Source organism: Hippichthys cyanospilos, chromosome 2, assembly GCF_059441005.1.
Source record: "Hippichthys cyanospilos isolate Australia breed blue-spotted pipefish chromosome 2, RoL_Hcya_1.0, whole genome shotgun sequence".
Taxonomy (NCBI): domain Eukaryota; kingdom Metazoa; phylum Chordata; class Actinopteri; order Syngnathiformes; family Syngnathidae; genus Hippichthys; species Hippichthys cyanospilos.
The window spans coordinates 26,974,188-26,998,485 of NC_142370.1; the positions used below are offsets into that span (position 1 = coordinate 26,974,188).

A 24,298-nucleotide genomic window follows, 5' to 3' on the forward strand; every position below is an offset into this window, starting at 1 on the left:
AAAATCGCTCAATGACAATAAAAACTCTAAGACGATTATATACGACATTAGATTTTGCAAGATGCTTAGTAAAAACATAGAAAAGGCTCAAACAAGAAATGGGGAATATTCCGCTTGAACGGAGCAAATGAAAAAAAGAGAAGTGTCCTTCTAGGCAGGAGCTTATTGTCTATGTCCTCAGGGCAAGGAGTTCCCATGAAATCCACATACCAAACCAAGTTATCAAACCATCACTGTCTCTCAATCACACACAAAAACACAGGCACACACATAATCTCCATTCCATACAAACAAATCGTAAAAACGTAGTCAAACTAAAACAAACTTTGCGTTTCCACATCTTTCCCTTTCCTACTCATGAGGAACAACAAGGAATGCACACTTTCATTTGTATTGGTTTTCCCAAATTTATTTGGTAGTGAAAAAGACCGAAAAAGGGGGGAAAAAATGTTCATGAATGTGATATAGGCAAATGGAAAACGTCCACAACCAGAATATTGTTGCTGATCTCGGAATTGCCATTTTTTAGGAGTGCACCATATTTTCCCATTATTATTAGTGGATAAGGAACAAATTTATACGACAAACAATACGGGTCAGACAAAGACTTTCTTTCTAATTCAGATAATGAACTTTAATGTAAGTCAAATCGAGTCAGTTGACACTTTCAAAGCAGAATGTTTTTATATCACATTACATAACATGTCATGCCAAAGCCATGTCACCAACCTTGAATAGTCACAGACACTAAGCAGGTACACTTACGGTAAATACAAATCGAGTAGAAGTGCTGATTCTTCTCCTATACTTGACTGTAAAAATGTATTAAAGCCAGAAATTAAAGTCAATTAGAACGCCACATTAGTCACAACCCTTTGGTGCTAGACGCTCATCAATTAATTGTGTAGTAGTAGAATGCTTTAGAGTGTGTTGTGTTCATATTTTACAGTACATTAGTAGTTGATTTCATGTTTTAGTTTAAAAAAAGAGAAAAAACATGCATATGATTTCACCTCATAAATGAAGATGAAAGTGTACCTGTGGTGCTCAACTATCAAACAAAACAAAACAAAAAACTGCATCCAAAAGTGTTTTCGGTTTTGTTGGCTATTGTAAAGCTTAAAACAGCTTGATGAAATTATATGTCGAGACAACAACCAATTTCCAACGGGGAGCAGAGATATGACAAGTTCACAGCTTTCTTGCCTTCAATTCATCTCCCATTCAATCCATGTCATATACTTGCTAGTAGTCTCTCAAATCTGAATCAATTTTGCAAATTTCCTCAGTCAATACTGACAAAAGCTACTTCAATCCATCAGCATTGACAGGAAAATTAGGAGATTTACTCAAATTAGCCTCATTTTACCGAGAAAATGACACGCAATTAATGGGAGATGAATGAGAGGAAAGACAATGAGGCCGTGTCTCAGTATGGCTTTTTGCATATTGTCTCAGCAAATAATTTCCTCGGGTTGTTTTAAACTTGCTTTAATACAACCATCAAAACAAAAGATAAAAATGTTAATGCAGTTTTTGATCAATTCTCCATATTTTTCCTTTTGAGGACTACAGGTACACTTTAGCGATTGATAATATCCAACTGATTGACGAAAGGGTGGTCAAACATTTACTTCTGCTTATACTACTTGGACAATCCTGTCAAATCAACGTTTGTTCAGTTTCACAAACTCAAATGTTGTCGAACTTCAAGGTGGCGCTGTACTTTGGAAACCCTATACTTTTAACCCTACGTATGTTTCACTGCACATTAAACTCATGTAATTAAACTGCTGCTGGAAAATCGGGCATGCAGGCAAAAGAGGAGCCAGGGGACTGTTTGTGTGTGTGTGTGTGTGTGTGTGTGTGTGTGTGGGGGGGGGGGGGGGGGTGCGTAGATAAAAAGACTGGATAAAAAGTGGCGAGGAGGACAGGAAGGGATTGTTATTGGACAGCAGAGTTGGAAACTGGGGAGATGGAAGAAAGGGAGGGAGCGAGGGGCTTTCGGAGAGGGGTGGGAAAAATGTGTGTGTGAATAAGAACAAGAGAGAGATCAAGAGAAGAGGGGGACACAGACAAAAGTGGGCTGAAGGGATTTTGTCTGATAAAATATGTGCTGAATGTGTGACTGAAAGCGGCAAACTATAGCTTAATGTCTGTGCCAACAAAGGCAGTCACAGCTGTTTAGGAAATGAGGAGAAGGAGATGCGACTACAACAAAAATGAAAAAGAGAAAAAATATGAAACAAAAACTGAGAAAATAGATGTCACTAGTGGGGTTTAAATGCTCAACGCTGAGGTATTAAATCCAGGGAAAATGCAGGTGCCCTAACAACATCTCTTGAGGACGGTAAATCAGTACATGCAAAAAATATGTGTAGCGTTAAAAGCGTGCCACGGCAATGGCATGTTAACTTGGTGCTTAATTTGCATTGGACATATTTTGACTGGCTCCCGGGAAGCCATTTGACAGGACCACTATTCTTTGATAGCGGCAACAAAGTTTGAACCGCTGGTGGCACTTATATTTAAAAAGAGAAAAATAATTTGTCACAGGAATAAGCTCAAAAGACAAGCATTGTTTACGTCTAGTCCAGTTGCCCCCTGTCATCCAATCAGCTGTGAGGTCACACCCCCCTCCTTCCACCCACATGAACCACCTCCAGTAGAAGAATTTAGTGTGCTCCTTTCTTCTTGTATGCTCTTTTTTTGTGTTTTTTGTTTGCAATTACCTTTTTTGGTTTTCTAGTTTTTAGTTTTTGAGATTTGCACTAAAGGATGTTGGCACCATACAAATGGATGAATGTATATTAGACAGTATTTTTATTCATTTACATGTATTTGAGTAATATGTGTTTGTACATTAATTTTGAGTTTGCAAATATTGTTTTGTGTTTTATCTTGTTTTATTTTTTGTTTTTTGTTTTGTGGACATGCTGAAGTTTTGTTTTGCGTTGATAACAGACTATTTACTTCCTGTTCTGGATGAATATTAATTAGGAGATATGCTGCCGCTTTTCACCGTGGATTTACCAGCATTTGGAAACCTTGTCAGCAAGATCCCTGTCGCAACTCGCAATAATGACAATTATGAAAATTTTTCATTTTATTGTACCATTGCTATTTTCTATAAGTCGTTCTGGTCAAAATGTATCAAGATGAAGCATACAAAACTCATGTTAGACAGCATGTTAAACACCTTAATGATGTAGGCTAGCTGCTCACGTAAGCTCCACTGAAACCATGCATGTTTGAAACACTGAACTTGAATTTGAATATTAACATTGAACTTGTGAGATGTGCTAGCCTTTCACTGGGTGTAATGACGGCAATGAGCTACAATTAGAATGGCAAATCCATATTTCCAGGTATGGTGGTGAGAGTAATATAAAAGGAAAGGGAATAGGGAAAAGCTACTTTTAAAGATTATACTGTATGGGCAAGTCTGATTTTTTATTTTTAGGCAACACACTGCCTACATAAAGACTAACTCGATAAAATGTATCTTATACACATTGTTGCTGGTGCAATAGCCTCTTTATTTTGAAGGTGAGCCTCACATTGTGGGGTGGCGTGATGGATTGCTTGACATGTCTTTCCGGCTTGCCTTATCACTTATTGTCATTATACGGCATCATTTCTATCAACATCAACACCACGGACTCTTAAAAGTCCATTAAATCGTCAATTTATTCACAATGGCCCAAGTCTACAGCATCTCAGCCAGCAGCTACTACTGTAGCTGCTAGCAACGAGATGCTAGCTGGCAACACCAGATTGTCTGACAGCTATTGCTCTGCTTTTTTTCTTTACTTTTTTTCAGTCATGTGGACATTGACTTGTTTGTAATTCATTCTACATGTTTATAGGAAGAGGATGTGTCTCACTCACTAATCGGCCAAGATTCACCAGTCACTTTACTGCATGGAGACATGCAACCTACAAACCCTGCACATTGCGGGAAAGTTGCTAAATACATACAATTTTGCACTATCAACCGTTTTTTCCACTCTATCTACTCCATAATATGCTCGGAATGTAACTCTATTCATTTATATGTGGTTCGTTATTACTGCCCTTACTGCTGTATTCCTGTTTGTTTTGTTTTGTTTTATTGCCTACTTTCTTATTTGCTTGATTATGGAATGAAGTCTGCTTGGGGAAGCAGAATAAGAACAAAATAAGATTTTCATTGTGTGGTATTACTAGGCATATGACAATAAAACTCTCCAATCTTGAATATTTCATTGCACTTTGAGGTCTTTTTCACTCTTGAAAAAACAACCCAAATATAAATAAATAAAACAGAAGATTAACTGGAATAAAAGTTGGTTTATTCTATAAAACACTTGTTCCCAGTAAAGAAAAAAAATAAACAAACAAAAAATACATTGCACTCGAGATATCAAATATGGCTGGTAGATTTTAAGACCACAACTTTAAATGCAATAAGGCCGGATACCTTCTTATTTTATACATGGACTGATGAGTTAATCGAATCTTTGTTTTTGGTTTGTTTGTTTATTTTTTGCTGATCCGAAAAATGATCGAATCTGTGATGCAAATCCATGATCTGATTTGAACTGTGAGATTTTTTTATTTTTTTTAACAAGTTGTACCACTGAACTTAGTAGAACCTTATTTTAATCAGCAATACAATCTTAACACCGTAACAGATGATTACGCCCTGCATGTTAAATCGATCAATGAAACATTAAGACAAATGTTTGAAAAAGCCCTTTCCAACTCTGTTAAGAACAGTAGCAATTGCTGGTTACGCACATTTAAAGGACCCGACCAACAAAACGTGATGGGTTCGCCATTCGCCTGTATAATAAAGTGTCATGTAAATCGATGAGTACCACTTTTGTGATCTGCAAATAACAAGCTACAACTTTAAAATGCAGACTGGCCAGAAGTCCAGTTTGCAATCAATTCAATGCCCTCACAATTAAATGACCTAGATAAATGAAAAAATCCACAAGCGTACTGATGTAAATTGCTTACTGTACCACCCTAGTTGTTAACAGAGATGAGCAACAAAAACCCTATCTGGAAACCAACATGTCCGTGTTACACAAATAATGTGAGGCTAGCCACGGGCTGGTATCAGATTCTGGTGGTATGATAAGCATAAGAAATAAGATCACGATTTAACGGTAACACAGTATTACAGTTACAGCTCTAATATGTATTATGTTTTCAACTGCACATGCGCCATAGATAGTAGATACTTTAGAGACTATAAATTAACTACTGTTTATATAAAATCAAAAATAATTTTTCATCTCAAACCAAAAGTAGGTCCCTAAGTTAGCTAGTTATTTGTCTTAATAATGAGCATATTATTTGTTTGTTTATTTATTTCACAAAATGTGGAAATGATAACATTTGTGGTTGGTTGCAACCTTTCATTTTAATAGAACATTGCTGTGTATTCATATTACCTTGAATTTTTTGAATGAGTGGCAAGCTTCCATCCATTTTCTATAGCTAGCCACTTATCCTGACTAGGCATGCTGGCTTGCTGGCGCCGAACCCAAATTGCCTCCTATAACACGTAGTTTTCACCAGCACGTTTTGCATACAACTTTTCAAACAAGCAGCAGTTGTGTGGTGACCACATCAGCATAACAAGGTTGTAAACAGTCAAGTGTCAGTAAACAGTCAAGTGTCAGTATGAGAATCTTTATCTTGTAAGTTGTATTTAAAAAAAAAAAAAAAAAGTCGGTCAATGCAGATTATTTATCATCATGTCTATTTTCCTGATTGATTTTTTTCCCCCTTTTTAGATGCGGTAAAAAAATTAGTGAACAAAAATCAAACCTTCTGTGAATTGTTCAATACCAAAACATGAATGTTAAGCCATGTTTCTACCAATGGTATCTACTCTGCTCTATTCTACGCTACTCAACTCGGCTGCTCAACTCGGCTCCTCACCAAAGAACATTGCGTCACTATGCGTTAGCCTAAGGAGTAACCGTACGTAACAAAAACAACGGACACTGCGGAAGGATTATTGGACACGGTGCTTGGTTTTTGGCAGCTCTGGAATATTGCATCAACTAGTAGATGATATGTCCTTCAAGTCCATCATAGGTAGGTCGTGGAAGCGAAAACCTTTCCTTGAGGTTTGCATACTTTTGTATCTCTCTCTGACCAATCAATGGACTCCAAAGTGTTTATGCCAAGTTTTGGAACCAGACTCTTTTTTTTTTTTTTTTTTTAACCACAAGGCAGTACGTGCCCCCAAAAAAAGCAAGTAGAGCCGGGCAGTTCTCTCGTAGAAACTGGCCTTTTGATGAGTAGATAACCTCAGTGGAAACGGGGCTTTACCTCCCACTAACCACACTGCCTTCTAAATTGCTAAAATGAGTAGATTTTCCTCCTCGGAGACAGGAATACAAATTAATTGCCCTTAAATTTACTGCCATGCCATACTGGTATTTGCCAACATTGGCTGATGGTAAGTAAAAGGCGTGATAGACAAGATGCATTATGCAAGAAGATTACATTGAGTGGGTAACTAATGCAAGGTAATGCAAACTAATGCAACAACATTTCACAGCATTATTAATGGAGCACTTGAATGTATCCGGCGCTTCACCCACACTCAGCATTATTCCCTCAGAGCAAGATAGAGGCTCTGTGACGTGGAGAGAGGAGGCACCGTGATCCGTTGGGATGAGAGGACAGTTTCTCACGTTTAAATCCAAGAAAATAAAACATAGAACGTTTGTCAAATCATTGGGATACACTTGCTCAGATCAGTGAATGCACGAGTGACTTGAGCACATGTTGCATTGTCCACCTGGGGTGAAATGTTAACACCTCATGAAAACATCAAGAAATCCAAACACAAACTGCCTGTTCCATTTGCGTTAGCAGCGCCAAGGCTGAAAACAAGGACTTTTGTCCAATCCAGGTCAGGCATGGGCAAGTGGAGTGTAGGTAGCACACACTCTGTGGATAGACACAAACAAGCATGTGTTATCCAAGCCCTTTTTCTTGCTGTTGTTGGAGTTCAGCAGCTTCAGCCAGAAGAAGCATCCTGTAACGGGTTCCAGGTGAGAAAGAGAGAACATCTCCTTAATTAAAACCCTGAATGAAAACAATGGGCTATTTGAGTGGCAAAGGAGTCTTTTTTTCCCAGGCTGCCTGAAACATTATGGATGACTGAGCTGGCAGAGATCAGAGTTGACTGGAGTGGCTCAGCAGCTGTCGGCCTTTTTTAGTCAAGTGAGCACCCGCTCGCCCTTGTTGTGGACATCAGATGCAATACTTGCACATCAATGCAAGAGGAAAAATAAGAAAAACAAACATGTATTTTGGGAACATCCCTCTAAGTCAAATGCACTGAAAGGCTGTTATTTATAGTCTGCTGCAGCATGTATGAAACCGGTGACCAACATGGTCCCCGCGGGGACCAGGTCACCCCCAAGGACCACATGAGTAGCCTGGCGGCCTGATCTAAAAATAGCTGACCAGTGATGGGACATTGTGATTTCCTAGGAAAAAAATATTAATGGATTACATTTAATTCCCTTGGAAATGTTGAAATTGCAAACAGAGGTTCACAGAAACTAAGTGTTGAAGGTTTTCGACATTGATCGTTATTTGAAGAGATAAACATATTCAGAGTTTTCAAATAACAATAAAGGCTAACAACAAGAAATCAAGGGTAATTTGAGCAAATTCGATGATTGAGAGGTACACATCCAACTAGTCATCAGTGTCAACTGTCAAAGCAGCTCAGTTTCGAAAGGGTTAGTGCCCCCTGATGTAGACCAGAGTGATGCCTGTAATGATTCTTTGAGCAACCTGTCAGACTTTTTACATGTCAGCCTGTACGTACTTGAGGAAAAAAATGCAAAACCTACCCATGCACGCAATAATGATATCGTGTGTGCATTTATCAAACGGGCGCATTGTTTTACAAAACATTCTGAGTCAACACGATAAATGACAGGCGAATGGAGATAGGGTAAATGTTCTTTGAAGGTGGGGGGGGGGGGGGGGGGGGGGGGACGTTCGGCCATATCAAAAGAATTCAGTCAATAAACTTCACTTACCCCAATGCAACATCGTGTCTGTCAGGTCCCGCGATGGATTTTTTTGTTTTTTTTTATGGGGGGCGGAGGGGAGAACACCGAGCCAATTCAGCACAAACAACCCCGCAGCGTTCTTACGTACAAACGTTATAGATCGATATTTACACGGGGAAAAAAAAATCTAGTGAAAAACACTGTTTAAAAAAAATCTTTAAAAAGTCCGGCTGCTTAATATTTTCACTGCGCTTGTTGTTGTCTTGACAATGCCCCTAAGAAGCCGCCGTCCCTCGGTGACAGCCGAGCTGTCTGTGGCGCTCCGCCGCCGGTGAGGTACTGTTCTCCGGTATTCCTCCGCAGGTACGCCTGTTCTCTGCCGCCAGTGCCGGGCTTCTTGTTGTTCATCACACGATGCCCGTCGCCGCCGCCTGTACCCGTCCGCTGCTCGCGAGCGGCCATTCACTACTTGGCTAGCTGGCCAAACAATAATGTCTGTCACTTGGCATTATTTGCAATGAACGTTGTTGTACTGATCCACGGCGGCGGGCCTGTGCGCGGCGTGCGAACTCAGCCGAGTACTCCTTTGAGTACACTTGCCACAGGGTTCGTCATCATCTTCATCATCACCACTACCATCATCTTCTTCATCAGCCAAGCGCCACTTTTGTGACCAATCATCAATCGTGCAGCGTCCACGTGACCGCCTTTTCGGCCACCCAGTCTTTCGAGCCTGGACTAGTCACAGAGCACATAAGACTTGCATAAAATACATCACCATTAAAATCAAAAAGTCTTTTTGCAACGCCAGAAAAATGTTTACTTGTGTTTACTTTTTCTTCCAGGTTTTCCTGGAGAAACGATCGCTTAAGAACAGGTTGTACTTCCAAACATGCCTATGGGTGACACAAATGGCAGTTGGTGAAATACGTTCACATTGCGCCCCGCCCTCGTCTAAGTATTTTCCTACATAAACAATTCTTATAAAACCAATTCGGGGTGTCCCCTGGCGGCTGGGATAGGTACCGGCAAGCCAGCGACCCTATTGAGGGTAAACGGCAATATGTAGAAAATTGATGTATATTGTCAAATTGATTTGATAACGCTTGCAAAATCGACAGCTTTTCATAGCGATAGTTGAGTTCAATGAGGGGCGGGGGATTAGTTTCTCTCTCTCTCTCTCTCTCCACCAGCTAATAAATGCATCATACGTAGGCTATATTTTACGTGTCCAAACAATTGTAAGCTGGTATAAATGCTGGCGGTTATATCATGCAGCTGTTTCATCTAGTTTGTAAGAGCAGTTGTATGTTCATAAGCAAAGAAATGCTTGGAGCATAGTGAACCGAATAACCCCGATTACACTATCATCTATTGGCGCCCTCTCGTGGATTTTATGAGCCCGCTGACCACAATGCCCCAACATTTGACATTAGACAATCAATCTTGTAGCAGCTTCCAGGTACCACCGTCATGATCGACATAAATATGAGGTAGTTCAAATTTAACTTAAGTACAATGCGTTTGCATGTAATATTTAAGTGCAACTGACCTGCACATTATAAATGCACTCTGTGGGATGCAGAAATGCGTTTTTAGTTTATGTGCTTTAATCAGTCTCCTATTTCACATTTTTCGTTGCAGACTTAAGTAATAAAGAGATGAAGCTCTTGGGTTTACTTTAGTCACCACCTCTTGACACCACAGAATGCTACAACAGTAAGAAATGCAACAAAATACTCTAGACAAGAAACATGATCTGAATTAAAAGTATCTTTTATCACACACACAAAGCTCAGCACACTCAATCAAGCAAGATAATTCACAATTTTATTTCACACCATTTAAATAGTTCCAACATGTGAAACATTTAGAAAGAAAGAAAAAAAAACATATATGCAAAGTTTCAAACATTCCAAAAATGTACCCAGCGGGCAAATATCAACCAGCATTGGATATTATGAATAAAATATTATGAAGTTTAACATTGATGACAAAGCGTCTGTGTTTTGCGTTCAAATAAATAGCTTTTTCTGTTGAACTAGTCACAAAATTCTGAGGCTTTCTCAGTAAAAACAGTACAAGCTTTGCATCAAGTTCTAAGGTAACAAACCTATTGTGCATACAATTTCACATAAATATTTGTCACAGCGTTAAAAGACCTATTTTGACTTGAAAACCAAATACAGCATTTACATTTAAACTTCAGGCAGAGCTGCAAACTTTTACTCTTCCTTAAAATGCTTAAAACCGTTTTGACAACTTGAGGATATGGTGCAACTTTATCGTACACGTTTCAGCTTTTTGGCATGTAGGAGAAGTATCTGTTCTATTGAAAAAGGGCCTACTACAGCTCCATTGTTACATCAGTCACGTTTCAAGTTGCCATTTTCTAACCTTGCGCACACACACACGTTTCTATCACTAGAAAAAGGTGTATTTCACAACCATTTCTGGATTTCTCTATTTTTAGATCAGGCCCCACAACCCAAATTCTCTGCGTGTGACTTAACCAGGGCGGTCGTACAGCAGCTCCTTGGCTTCAATGAGTCAGTCGGTTGTCTGGTTGGCTGTAAGGGAAACGCTAAGCACAAAGGACTGAACTAAACTGCCACCGGTGGCCGTAAGGGAATACAGCCATCCATCTCCAGCGACTCCGGCCATCCTTCATATTTGTTGCTGCTCTTACTGTTCTTCATTCGCTAGCGATAAACAAAACAAATCTAATGTCAACACTTCTTAATGACAACGCAGCAGCTGCTTGCAGACTGTGACGATTTTATCGATATGGTTGACCAAACTGAATGAAAGCAACTACTATAAACGTATAATTAAAGTGCATTTTAATTCAACTATCTATTGAATGAGCATGCAATTTTCATTCTAACTATTCTACATTTCGAGACCTCTATTAGTTTAATGACCATTTATTATTTGTTCTCTCATATTGCAGTATATAAATGAAGCCTCATGAGATCAACAATTAGTGTTTATAAAACGCAACCTCGACACAATGCTATTCGTAAAGCATTTTAAAACAACCTCTGTTGCATTCAAAAGTGCCGTACATGATGAAAAATGTGTCTTACAAAAACTAGGACAGCTCAAAAATAACAAAAGTGAGACAGAAAATAGTGTGAGTCTAATATCCCAAAGAATAAATACTGTAGGTTAATTCTTTGGGTTGGGCAGGGGGTCAATTAAAGTCACGGTCATCCTTTTAATTTCGCGCTTCAGTCCAAAGCGCTGTAGCATGTATCATGAAATGAAAAGGCTAGTAATAGAGCGGTGAGAAAAACGGGACTCCCACATCAACTATGACATCGAGCAATGAAATAACGTTTGTGATAAGGTGCTGCAAATTTTGCCTTACCAGTATTGACACTGTTTAAGTACCTGCTCAAACGGACTCTTGTTCTCAATGCCCTTGGCGCCAACAAATACCCAGCTGTCCCGAAAAGCAAGCTCCTTGACAGCGGTGCTCCCGAGCTCCTCAAACAGTCGTCGAGACTCTGCATTCATCCTGGCAATGAAAAAGATGTGTGTATGTGTGTGCGCACGTGTGTGTTTATTTAACTTTAAACTTTAGAATGGGGCTGCGGCCAAGTATAGAGTGAAGCAGGAAGTGGATTCTGAACCAAGCTAATCGGTGTTTAGAACCAGTTCATCCTTTATGTTTAGCGTACCTCATATACTGTATCTCAATCAAAAACCAAACGGGAAGTCAAAACGTATCCCTGGGCTATTACAAAAAGACGCTAAGTCATAACCTATTAAAGCAGGGGTGTCCGTAGTCGGTCCTCGAGGGCCGCTGTCCTGCATGTTTTCCAGGTTTCTTTTCCTGACACACCTGTTTCAAATGATCAGGATCGTTATCGGGTTCCTGCTGAGCTTGCTGATGAGCTGATCATTTGAATCGGGTGTGTCAGGAAAAGAAACCTGGAAAACGTGTAGGACAGTGGCCCCCCAGGACCGACTTTGGGCACCCCTGTATTAAAGCAATTAAAACTTGGTAAGGGGAATTACACAGACATTTTAAACTAGTCATGGTTACATACAGTATATCTTACTTTGTAGCTGGATCATCAAAGGAGGCCACAAACACCAGTGTTCCCTCATGGAGCGGCCGCAGATATTTTAACAGGTCAGAAACATCTGAGGGGAAGCCATATAATTAATCAGTCGGAGCCATTTTCCCCCCATAAGACACTATGTTGAACGTTTGTGTCATTATGGCCAAATATGATCGCCTGTAGTCAGGTAGATGACTTTCTGTTTCCCGACGCTAAGAATATGGGTTTGGAGCAGGCGGCCACCACCAAGCCACACACATACACTATGTACAGGTCAACGACGGTGTTTACAACTCCATATTCATAATATTGTGGTCAAAAAAGTGAAGTTTGTGAAAAATTTCTGCCAGTGGTGCACCCATATTGTTTTTTCCTCAAAAGAGTAATATTAAATGTGCGAGGTTTTTGCTCATGCTTGTATTAAGAGTGAATGATGATGCCTCTCTAGGTACATCTCATGAACATTTTATCATGAGGGAGACTTTAGTCTTTGATTAGTATCATGGAATTGGTTGTGGTCAAACATCAACTTGATTATACCACTGAATACTGACAATGTCATTCTGCATTACCTCCTGCCCACATGTCAAAGGTCTTTGTTTCCAAAGGCTCGCCTGTGACCCCTGAAATAAACAAAACAAAAGCGTGTGAAAATGACTGTCAGGTGCTTAATAAATTAAGAAAAGTGTGGTCAAATGTACCATTCACCAATGCGATGTTTAATCCTCTGCCAACGTTATTTTTCACGCTGCTTAATAACCTGTGATTCAGTAAGACAACTGGTTAAAGTACAGTACTTCCTTTGCTCAAGCCTTACCAATCCGACGAACCTAAACACTCACAATTTGAAGCGAAAAAAATGAATTAACTTAAGCGTAATCCTGAGGAAGGGCGAGGGATCAGATAAACAAAAAAGCATACTATACTATCTTTCAGTGCCCTACACAACAGTCCTGTGGGGTAGTGCGGAACAAATCAAATGACGGAGACACAAACGAAACAAGAAGCATCAAATCTCACATTTTATCCTCCAGACAGATTTTGGGCCCAATGACGTTGGCAGCTCCAGATACCAGGCGGAAAGCCAGATGCTTAGGAGGACACGCTGCTGAGAGGCCGCATTTATACCTCCGTGGTCGAACTTCAGCTTAAAAGAAAGTGGAGAAAAAGGTCACTATCAGAATGTTACTTGCAGAAGAAGAGTTACTCCCCATCCTGTTGCCTATAATATCATCATGCCAGTTTCTCCCATTTAATTGTTAGCCCGCTTTAGATTGAGGTCGTTTTTTTTAAACAGGTTTTGTATTTCTCCGTGTACGAGGTGACCTCGCGTATAAGTTGATGCTCCCCTCTTCTTTTTTTTTTTTTTAACTTCAATTAGGGTGTATTTTACAAAAACGCGAGTATAAATCTACTCCCGACTTTAGTGGTTACACATTTCTTGGCTGTCCAATAAAAACACATGGCGTGTAATTAAAATGCTGAAATTACAATATTTTTACACACATTTCTTCATCGTATGACGAATAACATACGGTTGTGGTTTTGAAGGGGAGGTGGTGGAAACGAGAAAAGTGTGAGGCATTGCGCGCGCGTACGGACGCGAATGCTCAAACTAAGGTTTTGAAGTTTCAATGCTTTATTTTTTGACACAATTGAACGTGAATTCATCTAAAAGCCCTCAGAGTCATCATCACTATCTGACACACCAAATAGCTTCTTCCATTTAAATCCCGAGACATCTTTTCCTTCCTGCTCGTCATTTGCGCAAACATCCTCGTTCCTCTTTCACGGATGGTTATCTTTGGACTCGTCCAATTTGTTTGAAACGGAGGTCTTCGGAGATGATTTGCTGATTATAACTTCGGGACGTTCTTTACCCAAGTGACGACAGTCGTGAGACCAGAGCGTGGAAGGTTGCCCTTGGCTCCCCCCCCCCACCTGCCAATATCTATGCTGGCGTGTTCAAGCGCACGTCCAAGGGTTGAAGGAGACAAGTCAAGCTGCCTTTTTCTTCTCATAGTCCGTCAACGTTTGCCGGAAAAATGATCCATGCAGCCTCGATGTTGACCACAAAGAGGCAATTAAGCGGCGCTCGATGGAAGTGCGCTTGAAAGTGCAAACAGGCTAAAACGGATGCATACTATATTGATCCGGAGGTATATATAATCACCTTAAACCTTGTAAATGACATGGTATTACTTATTTCACATTCAAATGAATGTTATTCAAACAAAGATACAATATGTGGAAAAAAAATTGCTCTGTTTTGAGTTATGCGGGTATGAGTCCACCCCTCCAAATATGGGGGTTGAAAATGAAGGGGGGAAAAAAAAAAACTCGACTTGTACGCAGAGAAATACAGTAATCACATTTATCTCCACCACTTGATTATTCAAAAACACCTTTGGTTTGTCTTGTACCTGAACGTTAGAACCAAACATGTCACATTGAGCAAAGCAAAATCGCACCCCCAAAAATTCACTGCCGGTCTCCCTCAGGGCTTTGTGTTGGGCTCCATCCTCCTACATGTTCCTCATGAGGAATATTATGAGCAAACATCAGACAACCTACCACTGTTATGCCGATGGCACAGACACCACTATTTCTAAGGGTAACAAAAACTTTTTATGCTGTCCTGTGAACATCTGACCACCTGCCTGGAAGAGACTGAGCAGTTCCAAAATAGAACATTCATCAGCTGTCAATAAATAAAGACCCTCAACTCCCCCTCGCCTCGACTCCCAAACTCTGCATCATGTGTGATCAGGGCTTCTTCTGCGGCTTTGAGGCTGTAGAGTATGCTCTCTAACATCCTGAAAGCCCATACACTACAAAACTCATCCTTTTACGAAAGGAATCTGCTAAATCTCGATTTGGCTTCTTCTTTCATTATTTAATAATAATAATAATAACAAGAATAATAATAAGTATTTTTTGTATGCATACATAAGTTGTTTCTCTTCGTACCTGTTGTTGGTTCCTGATTTGCACCTGGAAAAAAAAAAATAAAAATAAAAATCCCATCCCAATCTTCTACACAGGAAGTTTAGTGAGCTAAGAGAAAAGTTGTAGTATTTTCTACACACACATGAAACTGCATTAGGTATACTTTAATTGAGTGTGTGTGTGTGTGTGTGTGTGTGTGTGTGTTTGTGTGCATGAGGCAAAGACTGTTTGAGAATGAATGCTGTAGTTTTTAGGCTCTTTAGTCTCACACCACTGTTAGACTTATAAATGTAGAATTCTTAGCTTAATGTCAGTGTCTCACCATGTCACTGCTACAACTGAAATGGTGCTGAAACAAAGTTGATAGAGCTATTAAAGATTAATCTACAAATACGCTCATTTGTGTGGTAGTGGTCTATAGTTGTGCACATTGCACGAAGAGTAATCAAGAGGGCTTCCTACTGTTACCACCTTACACAATATGATTGTCTTCTCACTATGATGCTGTGCTATTTCAACAAAAATCGGAATGCTTAATCACATAGTGTATGAAACAGACTTTAGATTCCATGTAAATATTTTTGAGCAAAAAAAAAAAAAAAAAAGATCCGATCACTGCTAACAGTCATAAATGTAATGCCGCATCCCTTACTATTGAAGAATTGTCCCACAAAAGAACCACTTTCCCTTCCAAACAACATGCTTGCCAGCAGCCACGTAAGTCCCACCAGGAACAGCACAGCTACAACTCGCATAGGCCCTGTGGGAGAAAAAAAAAAAAAAAAACAGCACAGACAACTCTGAATAAATCCCAAATGGTGATGCAATCGGGTCAAAAGTGGTGAAAAATCCAAACCAACCTGTTACTCTCATGATTTGTTCTCTTGCAGATCTGGTGGGGGAAAAGAAGGGGGAGGGGGTTACAGATGGTTGGTTTGTGTGTGCATTTGTACAATGTATTATATGGAAGTTTATACAACAAGTTTTCCATCTATCATGAGATGCAAAATGACGAGTGAGATTATGTAGACTAGAGAAAAAATGAACATTTTAACTACTTACTAACTACCAGTGCTCTAATTTGTCTGTTTACCCAAAATTATGTCTTTTCAGCAACCACATCCGTCTGCGCGGTGTCCGCACCGTCCAGATTTTCCGCATTGCGTACCTACCGGAATTACTTTATGCATCGAAAACATGGCCGATTAACAATTGCTTGTGGAAGTTCGCAAGTACAAACAGCTTGATAATTCAGCTGAAAAAGACAACCGTGACCTATACACCGTAAACAACTCCTGAAGTGCATGCACACTGGGGAGAAATGAGGATTCTGTTAAAAAAAAAAAAAAAAAAAAAGAATTTTGTCCGTTTGAATCCACCAGTATTCTCTACTTCTGTAACAGAGTAGGGTTGTATGCTGTAGGTGCAATTTACTGATGATAACGTAAGAGGCGGGGGACTGATGACTGACAAATGTCGAACCAGCCAAAAATAAAAAAAGTGTTGTTCACCTCTTGCCTAATGTTACCACGGCATATTTTGAGTGCTGTGTAATGGAATAATTACAGGCATTAGATTAATTTTGTTTGTTAGAATAAAAACTGAGTTTAAAAAAAATGTGACAACTGACGAACCAGCAAAAAAATTTTAAGATGCCCTGTTCATTTGTTGTATGAGCACTGACATGGGTAAAACAAGAGGATTTGCCTGCTTAATTCATATTGTGCAAACACACAACTGAATACCATGTTTTAAACTAGTGAGGGCACTGAAAACATACTGTAACTATACATATTATATATATATATATATATATATATATATATATATATATATATATATATATATATATATATATATATATATATATATATGTATGTATGTATGTATGTGTGTGTGTGTGTGTGTGTGTGTGTGTGTGTGTGTGTTTTTTACATACCTTTCATGTCGAACATTATTAATTTTATTCTGAATTAGCACATTGCAAAGGAACTTTCCGGAGGCATTTAAAAAGTTACTTGGAGAAAAGGCCAACTTTTACTACATGACGAACTATTATGTAATAAAAACTACTCTTTGTTTTTATTAATGTCCGGGTGACTGTTGCTTGATAAGGTGCCTATGAAAAGCACACATTAATGTAATTTGAAGAATGATGTGTATAATGTCAAATGCTGTTTTAGAACAATGCATTTTCTTATTTGTTTTCAAGAAATAAGTTGGTCGCGACTTTTCACTTGGGTTTCTGGTTGACAACAGGACTCCCTCAAAACTTCAATCATAGAACACACAAGGCGAAGCTTGAACAACATTAGTTACGCATGTCACTTTCGAGTACCTTATGTGTGCACGCTTCAGTCAGGATAGCGTTGCCTTCGCCGCCGTCGCTAAGATGCAGAGGGAATAGGAAGAATCGTCACCCAAGACGTGTAACTACTTTTTTCGCAGTTTCCTCATTGGGGCGAGCGGTGCGGGGAGCCGCTTCTGGGAAGACTTGCAACTGACATAAATACACACGCGTGTTACTTCGTTTTCTCAAACAGGAGTTTGGCGGAAAACGCAGTCGATCAATTAGAAACCATGACGGTTATCTTCCGGAAATATTGGCCTGTCTGCAACGAGTTTGCGCAAAGAATATCACGTGATCTGCAAAGCGTTTCTACACTTCCGCAATCCATTTTCTTTTTTCTCGCCAATAAATCACACGACGTCAACCGGATAGTTGTATGTTTCGCTCAATAAATGAATGAATAAATCATTAATTTAATTAATCAATACATTCACACACTTTAAAGTGTGTTTCTGTCAAATACAAACACACGCACGCACACGCCTCTTTATCCATCTACTGGCCACTCGTAGTAATCCAAGATGGCTGCTTCCTGTGTCTCAATATCCATGTACAAAATGATCCAAAGTTTTCGATTTGGAATTGCTGGGAACGCGTTTAAAGTAAGGCGCTAAACACTATTTTGTAATCTGCTCCCCACCATTGTACGTGAGTTCTATGTTAATTTTGTTTCACAATCAGTATCGTGGCACAAGGTCAAACGAGTTAAAATCAGTAAGCTAATAATTCACATGTATGTTTTCCCCTCTCAAACACTGACGTGTTTTTATTTTTATGTTGTCCTTCAGGTGTTTGGAACAACTGTTACAAGTCACAGGAATAAGACTGCGCTCGCTGTAAGTGTCTTGATTTTGCGTATCAGTTAATTGTCAATCGTAAAATGCGGCTTTAATTTTATTTGGCACGAATATAGTGTATTTGTACGGAGCCCCTGAATTGAACTGTTTTTTTTTTTTTTTTTGCCTGTTTCATCTGCCTTCCTTGCTTGCCTGTCTGCCTTCAAAGGGAAATAACATTGTAAGTATGTGGCATATGTAGGTTCAAATTACACACCGCAGTGTGAATAGTACCATTTTAAAATAAGAGATCTAAAGGTCATCATCTATGCAGATGCTAATATTTACAATTTGGTGCATCTAACTGCCAATGTTAAAGCCTCCTCCAGCAAAATATGGCGGCAGACACACAGTCACGCTCATCCCTGGCGATGGAATCGGTCCAGAGCTGTTCAGCCACGTCAGAGAAGTGTTCAGGTAGGTCAGACCGAAAGGGTTAACAATTGTAACACATTCAATAGTCAGCCACCCTACGTTTGCTTCACCCAGATTTTTGTCTGTAGGTTCAGCTGTGTGCCCGTGGACTTTGAGGTGGTACACATAAACTCTGCTTTGGAGACCGAAGATGACATCAATAATGCCATAACTGCCATTCGTCGTAATGGAGTGGCCCTCAAAGGTGAGTAAATTTCTCCATCGGTCTCTCATTAAATGCCCAATCTGATTAGACCTTTTTCGTGTGTGTGTGTGTGTGTGTGCGTGTGTGTGTGTGTGTGCGTGTGTGTATGTGTGTGTGTGTGTGCGTGTGTGTGCGTGTGTATGTGTGTGTGTTTTGCTCTAATGGAAACAGTGCATTTTTCTTTTCAAATTAGGTGAAAATAATTGGAACATGAAGCAATGTATTGCTAAATTTTGTTATAGTGACTTTTTTCCCAAAGTTTGCATGTCTTTATTTTATTAAGTTTTAAATGCATGGTCATTAGTGACACAAATTTTTTGACAGTTGAACTTTCTGGGGTTGCTAAATATGGAAAACGATACCACTAGAGATGTTTTTCCAAAGTTTATTAAATCAATCATAGAAGGAACAACACTCCGTTTTCAGACTTGTTTTTTTTTTTTTTTTTTACCTAAAATGCTTTACAATGGTTAGCGGGCTCTTAGGGGGGAGTATATAATTGAAAACATGTTATGACCACTGGTTAAGGACACATTGGGTTCAATGATTGAATGAACGTCATTTAGGTGCACATTATACAAGAGGGCGAACAAAGGACTTAAAGGACTGTTTCAGCTACTATGGCGCCTTTAGGTACAGGTGACCCTTTTATTCCAAGATTTTCATGATGCGAGCTGTTGTTCAGCCAATTGTTTGCTTGACTTGCAAGCAATAATTTGAAACTCAACTCAGATAACAACAAGTGCAAGTTCAATAGATTGTGGACAATTTTATAAAAACATTCAAGCTGTTTATTGAAACTCAAAGTTGAGGTATTCAGTCAAAAGAATCAGAAAAATGATCTTTCACTTAAAATGCCACTTAGCTGAATGCGAACAAACAATGCAAAATGGCAAAGATGGCTAATAAGGACAGCACATGCAGACAGATAATAGTTCATGTTACAATTTATTGAGATTATTGTTGACTACGTCCTTAATTCTCCTGACAGGTAACATAGAAACCAAGCATACCATGCCCCCGTCTGTCAAATCAAGGAACAATCTTCTTCGGTATGTTTTAAATACGGATTGTAGTTGTAGCCATGCTTTAGTGTTTACCATTTCTATAATGTTTCAACAGCACTAGCTTGGACCTATATGCCAATGTGATGCACTGCCAGTCCCTCCCAGGTGTCCAGACTCGCCACAAGAACATTGATATCATGATCATCCGGGAGAACACAGAGGGAGAGTACAGCAGTCTGGAGCATGAGGTTGGGTGAATTTTTCTCACATCCTTCTTCCTTGTAGCCTGGTTAAGGTTACCTTGAATGCTCCCGTGGTCTCGGTTTGTCTTGTTGCCTCACAGTACTCTCTTCAAGGACACTTGTCCGACTTGTTTTGAATTAAATGTCACAATGAATCAATAACAAAGCTAAATCAAAGACTATTTCAATAAAGACAATGAAAAAAGAAAAACAAAAGATCTCCAAAACCACACTGATTTGTGTACACAAGTTTAATTAATGAACAATCACTTAACCGAGCCTTAATGGCTGGATTTGTGCTCTGGCCTCTCTTAGAGCGTCTCCGGTGTTGTGGAGTCTCTAAAAATAATCACCAGGAACAATTCCCTCCGAATTGCGGAATATGCCTTCCGGCTGGCCAGAGAGAAAGGGCGAAGCAGGGTCACCGCTGTCCACAAGGCCAACATCATGTGAGTTGTGTGCACCACTCTTCTCATATGTGATATTGTGTGGTTAATTGTTCCGTGCCAACAGGAAGCTAGGCGACGGCTTGTTCCTGCAGTGTTGCAGAGAGGTGGCTTCGGGGTACCCCGACATAACGTTCGACAGCATGATTGTGGATAATACCACCATGCAGGTGAGAACACGGAGATAACAAATGTTTGCACCCCGTAAGAAAATCCAGGTCCAGAAAATACAAACTAGACTTTACTCAAGTTGGATGTTTGGGGATGATCACAAGTCTCAACAAAAATATGCGTACAATATGTTAAAAAAGAAAGCGTTTTTGTTATGGTTTAACAATCTTTGCCATGCCCGCAAACTGACAGAAATGCATGCACAGGTAAAAACAATTAACTCTACAAACATACAAGAAGTGGTCCGACAAGTTCAGTCAGGTAAAAATAGATAAATAAAAACTTTTGACAGAAATAAGGGATGGAACAACTTAGTTTAATTAAATGACTTCATTGTATTTCAATCACTTTACAGCACCAAGTAAAGTTGCAAATATGGAAGTGATGTTCCAGCAAACATTCCGATAACTCTACAGTACAATGAAGAGGCACACCAGTGCGAATAAATGACATAATGTTACTCCTGAAAACCTTTATACAGCATATTATTTGCAGAACGGATCCATGATATCATTATTTGCTGGGCAAATTGACTTTACGTCCGATCACAGAGCTTGCATAAAATGACAAATATCGGTCGATCACAATCAAGCCAATTAGATCGGCTTAAATCCTTCAATTAGATCGGCTTAAATCCTTCTGGTCCTCGATGGTCGGTCTCGTGGATGTTTTGTATGTACTGTACTGTAGGGACTGATGAGATAGAGAATTCTGGATGGCTCATTAGTTGGAGGGTTAGTGTGATAATAATCTGATAGCCAAGCGGGACGAAGACCATTAAAAGGAAATGAAAGAATCTTGTTTAGCATTTGACCATGCGTCTTTATGTGTGTGTTCAGCTGGTGTCAAAGCCTCAGCAGTTCGATGTGATGGTGATGCCCAACCTTTACGGAAATGTGGTGAGCAACGTGTGTGCTGGCCTGGTGGGAGGGCCAGGTCTCGTGCCCGGAGCCAATTACGGCCGTGACTATGCAGTTTTTGAAACGGTGCGTGTCAAGGTTTCTTCCCTTGCACCAGGATGGAAATTGCATAAATTGTGTTTGCGAGATAAGCTGATTATGATCTTCTTTTTTTCTCCAGGCAACTAGGAACACGGGGAAGAGTATCGCAAATAGGAACATTGCGAACCCCACTGCCCTGCTTCTCGCCAGCTGCATGATGCTTGACCATCTTAAGTATGTCCCCTCACTTTCTGCCATCTGCCGTGCAATTGTTTTAACTCCATTCTTCCGTTTTGCGTGCCTCCAGGCTTTATGATTATGCAACTCTGATTCGGAATGCGGTACTCACAACAATGAATGAAACCCGGGTGAGTATTGCTCCCTCATTATTACTTACTGTTTTGCCCTTTTAAACACAATTGTATTTTTTTTTTCTTTCTTTTCACCATTCAGTTGCATACAGCGGATATTGGCGGTCAGGGTACCACATCAGAAGTGGTTCAGTCCATCATGCGAATCATCCAGAGTAAAGGACAACGCACAGCTGAGATTTAAAAATATAACCCACCACTGATGGCGCTCACATTAATATCACATTCATATTGTACTATTGACCTCAGAACAGTTATTTTTTTTCCATATGTGCGTTTCTTAATTTGCAAAGCTAAACTCTAGAAACATCACAGCACAGAGGTCTGACCTTCCGAGCAGCGCTTCTGCTCTTTCCAAAGTTATTATGCTCAAGCAATGGCCTTGAGGCACCTGCGAGTGACGAGCAATATCTTGAGATGTTGAAGGAAAGATTATATTTAACCCTGGTAAATGCAGACTCCGGCTAGAACTATTTGGTTGTCTGTATAGACTCCCCGAAAAATCAGCACGCACACAACCTGCTGCTCCAGTGTGACAAAATTACTTGTATTATCAAAAAGATAATGGTATGCTGTTGCAAGTTTCTTGACAAAAATGCAAATATAGGCGACAGAATTGAGGCCCACGCGAGTTATTTATTGAACTAAGCAGAGGGAACGGTTTTTAACTGTCAATTGACCACGCTGCTCAATTAATAACTTCCTGCGGTGCTGTAACATTGGATGCGAAACACTCTTGTACTCTTTGTTACTAACTGTACTATCTTTTATGTTCACGCTGCTGTATATCAAACAAATGACTTCAGAAGATGATTGTCTTGGGGATATAGAGTTTTCAGTTTGCATGATTGTTTTTATAATATGCATTCTATCAATAAAGAATAGTTTATGTGGAGTGTTATTTTTTGTGCTGCTTCAACGTTATCAAAACAAAGCGTATGGTGTCTCCTTAGACCAGAGGGCCAGATAAGGTCCAGTCTGACATGATCAAGAGTTGTTAAGTAAGATTTATTTGATCAATTTTGATGTCCCCCACCCACCCTCAATGTATTTTTAAATACAATTTATCAGATGATCTAATTGGCTAGTTAGTTCGTTGTGAGTAGCCTACTACATTTTTAACAAAACATTTGTTTAAGACTCATATTTATGGGAATATACACCTGGTCCATGTATGGTCTCTCCGGGCACCCCGGCTTCCTCCCACACCAGATTTTTTTTAAAACTTCTTTTACCGATGAGCTTGCCCATTTGTTGGTTTTAAACAACTGCCTGCCAAACCAGCGTTTGAAGAAGTTGGCCTTTGCTCCTTGCTGTATTTCCGTTTTGTCGCTAGAGGGCAGAAGATCCTCGTAGGGGGTTATAACAACGGTGACGAATTCTACCTTGACAAGACCATATACGGGCGCTCGGTGTGGAAGCCGAAACTGATCTTTTAGTTATGAGAAATAGTTCTAACATGCAAACCAAATCCGATTGCATTCTCGTTTGCTTCCATTTATATTTGAATCAAGCAATTACCATCACGTGATTAAAAACAGTCTATTCGTGTAGTGAAACCACTGACCTTCCCCTTTTAGAATTTTTTTCTAATACTATTGCACCACAATAGTATTGTGGTGGCTTGAGATATAGATTTGATTTGTTTCATGACAATGCTCCTAACTTGAAGCGACATTTCTCAAATCACCCTTTCCTTCTGAAATGAACAGAAACACCCATTTGAAGATCAGCAGTCTATTCTGTTATCGTCAGTAATCGTTTTTTCTCTTTTTTGACGCATGCGCGGTGAATGTCTTCCAGGATCGACTACTTTTCCTGGTACCTTGGCGTGTTGTAATCACAATTTGCATATACTGACTTGAGCTCCCAGAAAAGAGATTCATACCCACAAAAGGCAATTCACATTAGGTTTGTACATCAACAAACAAGGACCGGAATTCGTGTCCAAAAAAAATGTCATACCCGCACCATTTCATCGTGTTCGTAAGAAAAATGTTCCCACTCACTTAAGACTCATACTCACAAGCAATAACTATCAAGGATACAAATGGATTTATTACGGCTACAAATAATTACCCACACATGCATTTTCAATAACAGCGATCCCACCCCATGGTCGAGCAACGGTTTATTTTAGTAGCAAAAGTGCTGTCGTTTACGGTTGAACATGACCGAGTATTAACAGGCTGTTAGGCTGCTTCAGACTCTACATTAGTACTGAGCGTGGGAGTGTTAATGCAATACA

The 24,298-nt window shown here is 39.7% G+C and overlaps 3 protein-coding genes across 4 annotated transcripts in view; 1 reads left to right on the forward strand and 2 right to left on the reverse strand.

The window, feature by feature from the left end:
* Positions 1-8,749, reverse strand: part of wnk3 (WNK lysine deficient protein kinase 3) — a 55,690-nt gene extending 46,941 nt beyond the window's left edge. The window contains exon 1 of one of the 2 annotated variants that reach the window (XM_088437628.1): positions 8,073-8,747. The gene's annotated coding sequence lies outside the window, so the exon portion shown is untranslated. Of the gene's footprint in view, positions 1-8,072 lie in introns of both variants that reach the window. The other variant, XM_088437636.1, reaches the window with a different exon arrangement.
* Positions 8,750-9,853: 1,104 nt separating this feature from the next.
* fam3a (FAM3 metabolism regulating signaling molecule A) lies at positions 9,854-17,688 on the reverse strand. The gene is made up of 10 exons (XM_088407549.1): positions 17,406-17,688; positions 15,928-15,959; positions 15,720-15,827; positions 15,089-15,112; positions 13,139-13,265; positions 12,820-12,878; positions 12,691-12,741; positions 12,116-12,200; positions 11,442-11,568; positions 9,854-10,747 (listed from the first exon to the last, which is right to left on the reverse strand). Exons 2-10 carry the CDS (start codon positions 15,938-15,940, stop codon positions 10,649-10,651), a joined length of 693 nt encoding a protein of 230 aa, XP_088263675.1. The 5' UTR covers positions 15,941-15,959; positions 17,406-17,688; the 3' UTR covers positions 9,854-10,648.
* Positions 17,689-17,739: 51 nt separating this feature from the next.
* idh3g (isocitrate dehydrogenase (NAD(+)) 3 non-catalytic subunit gamma) lies at positions 17,740-22,951 on the forward strand. The gene is made up of 13 exons (XM_088407550.1): positions 17,740-18,019; positions 18,206-18,253; positions 18,423-18,434; positions 18,573-18,670; positions 18,757-18,872; positions 19,864-19,924; positions 19,995-20,127; positions 20,437-20,570; positions 20,635-20,737; positions 21,578-21,724; positions 21,819-21,913; positions 21,987-22,047; positions 22,133-22,951. Exons 1-13 carry the CDS (start codon positions 17,939-17,941, stop codon positions 22,232-22,234), a joined length of 1,191 nt encoding a protein of 396 aa, XP_088263676.1. The 5' UTR covers positions 17,740-17,938; the 3' UTR covers positions 22,235-22,951.
* The last annotated feature ends 1,347 nt before the right edge of the window (positions 22,952-24,298 follow it).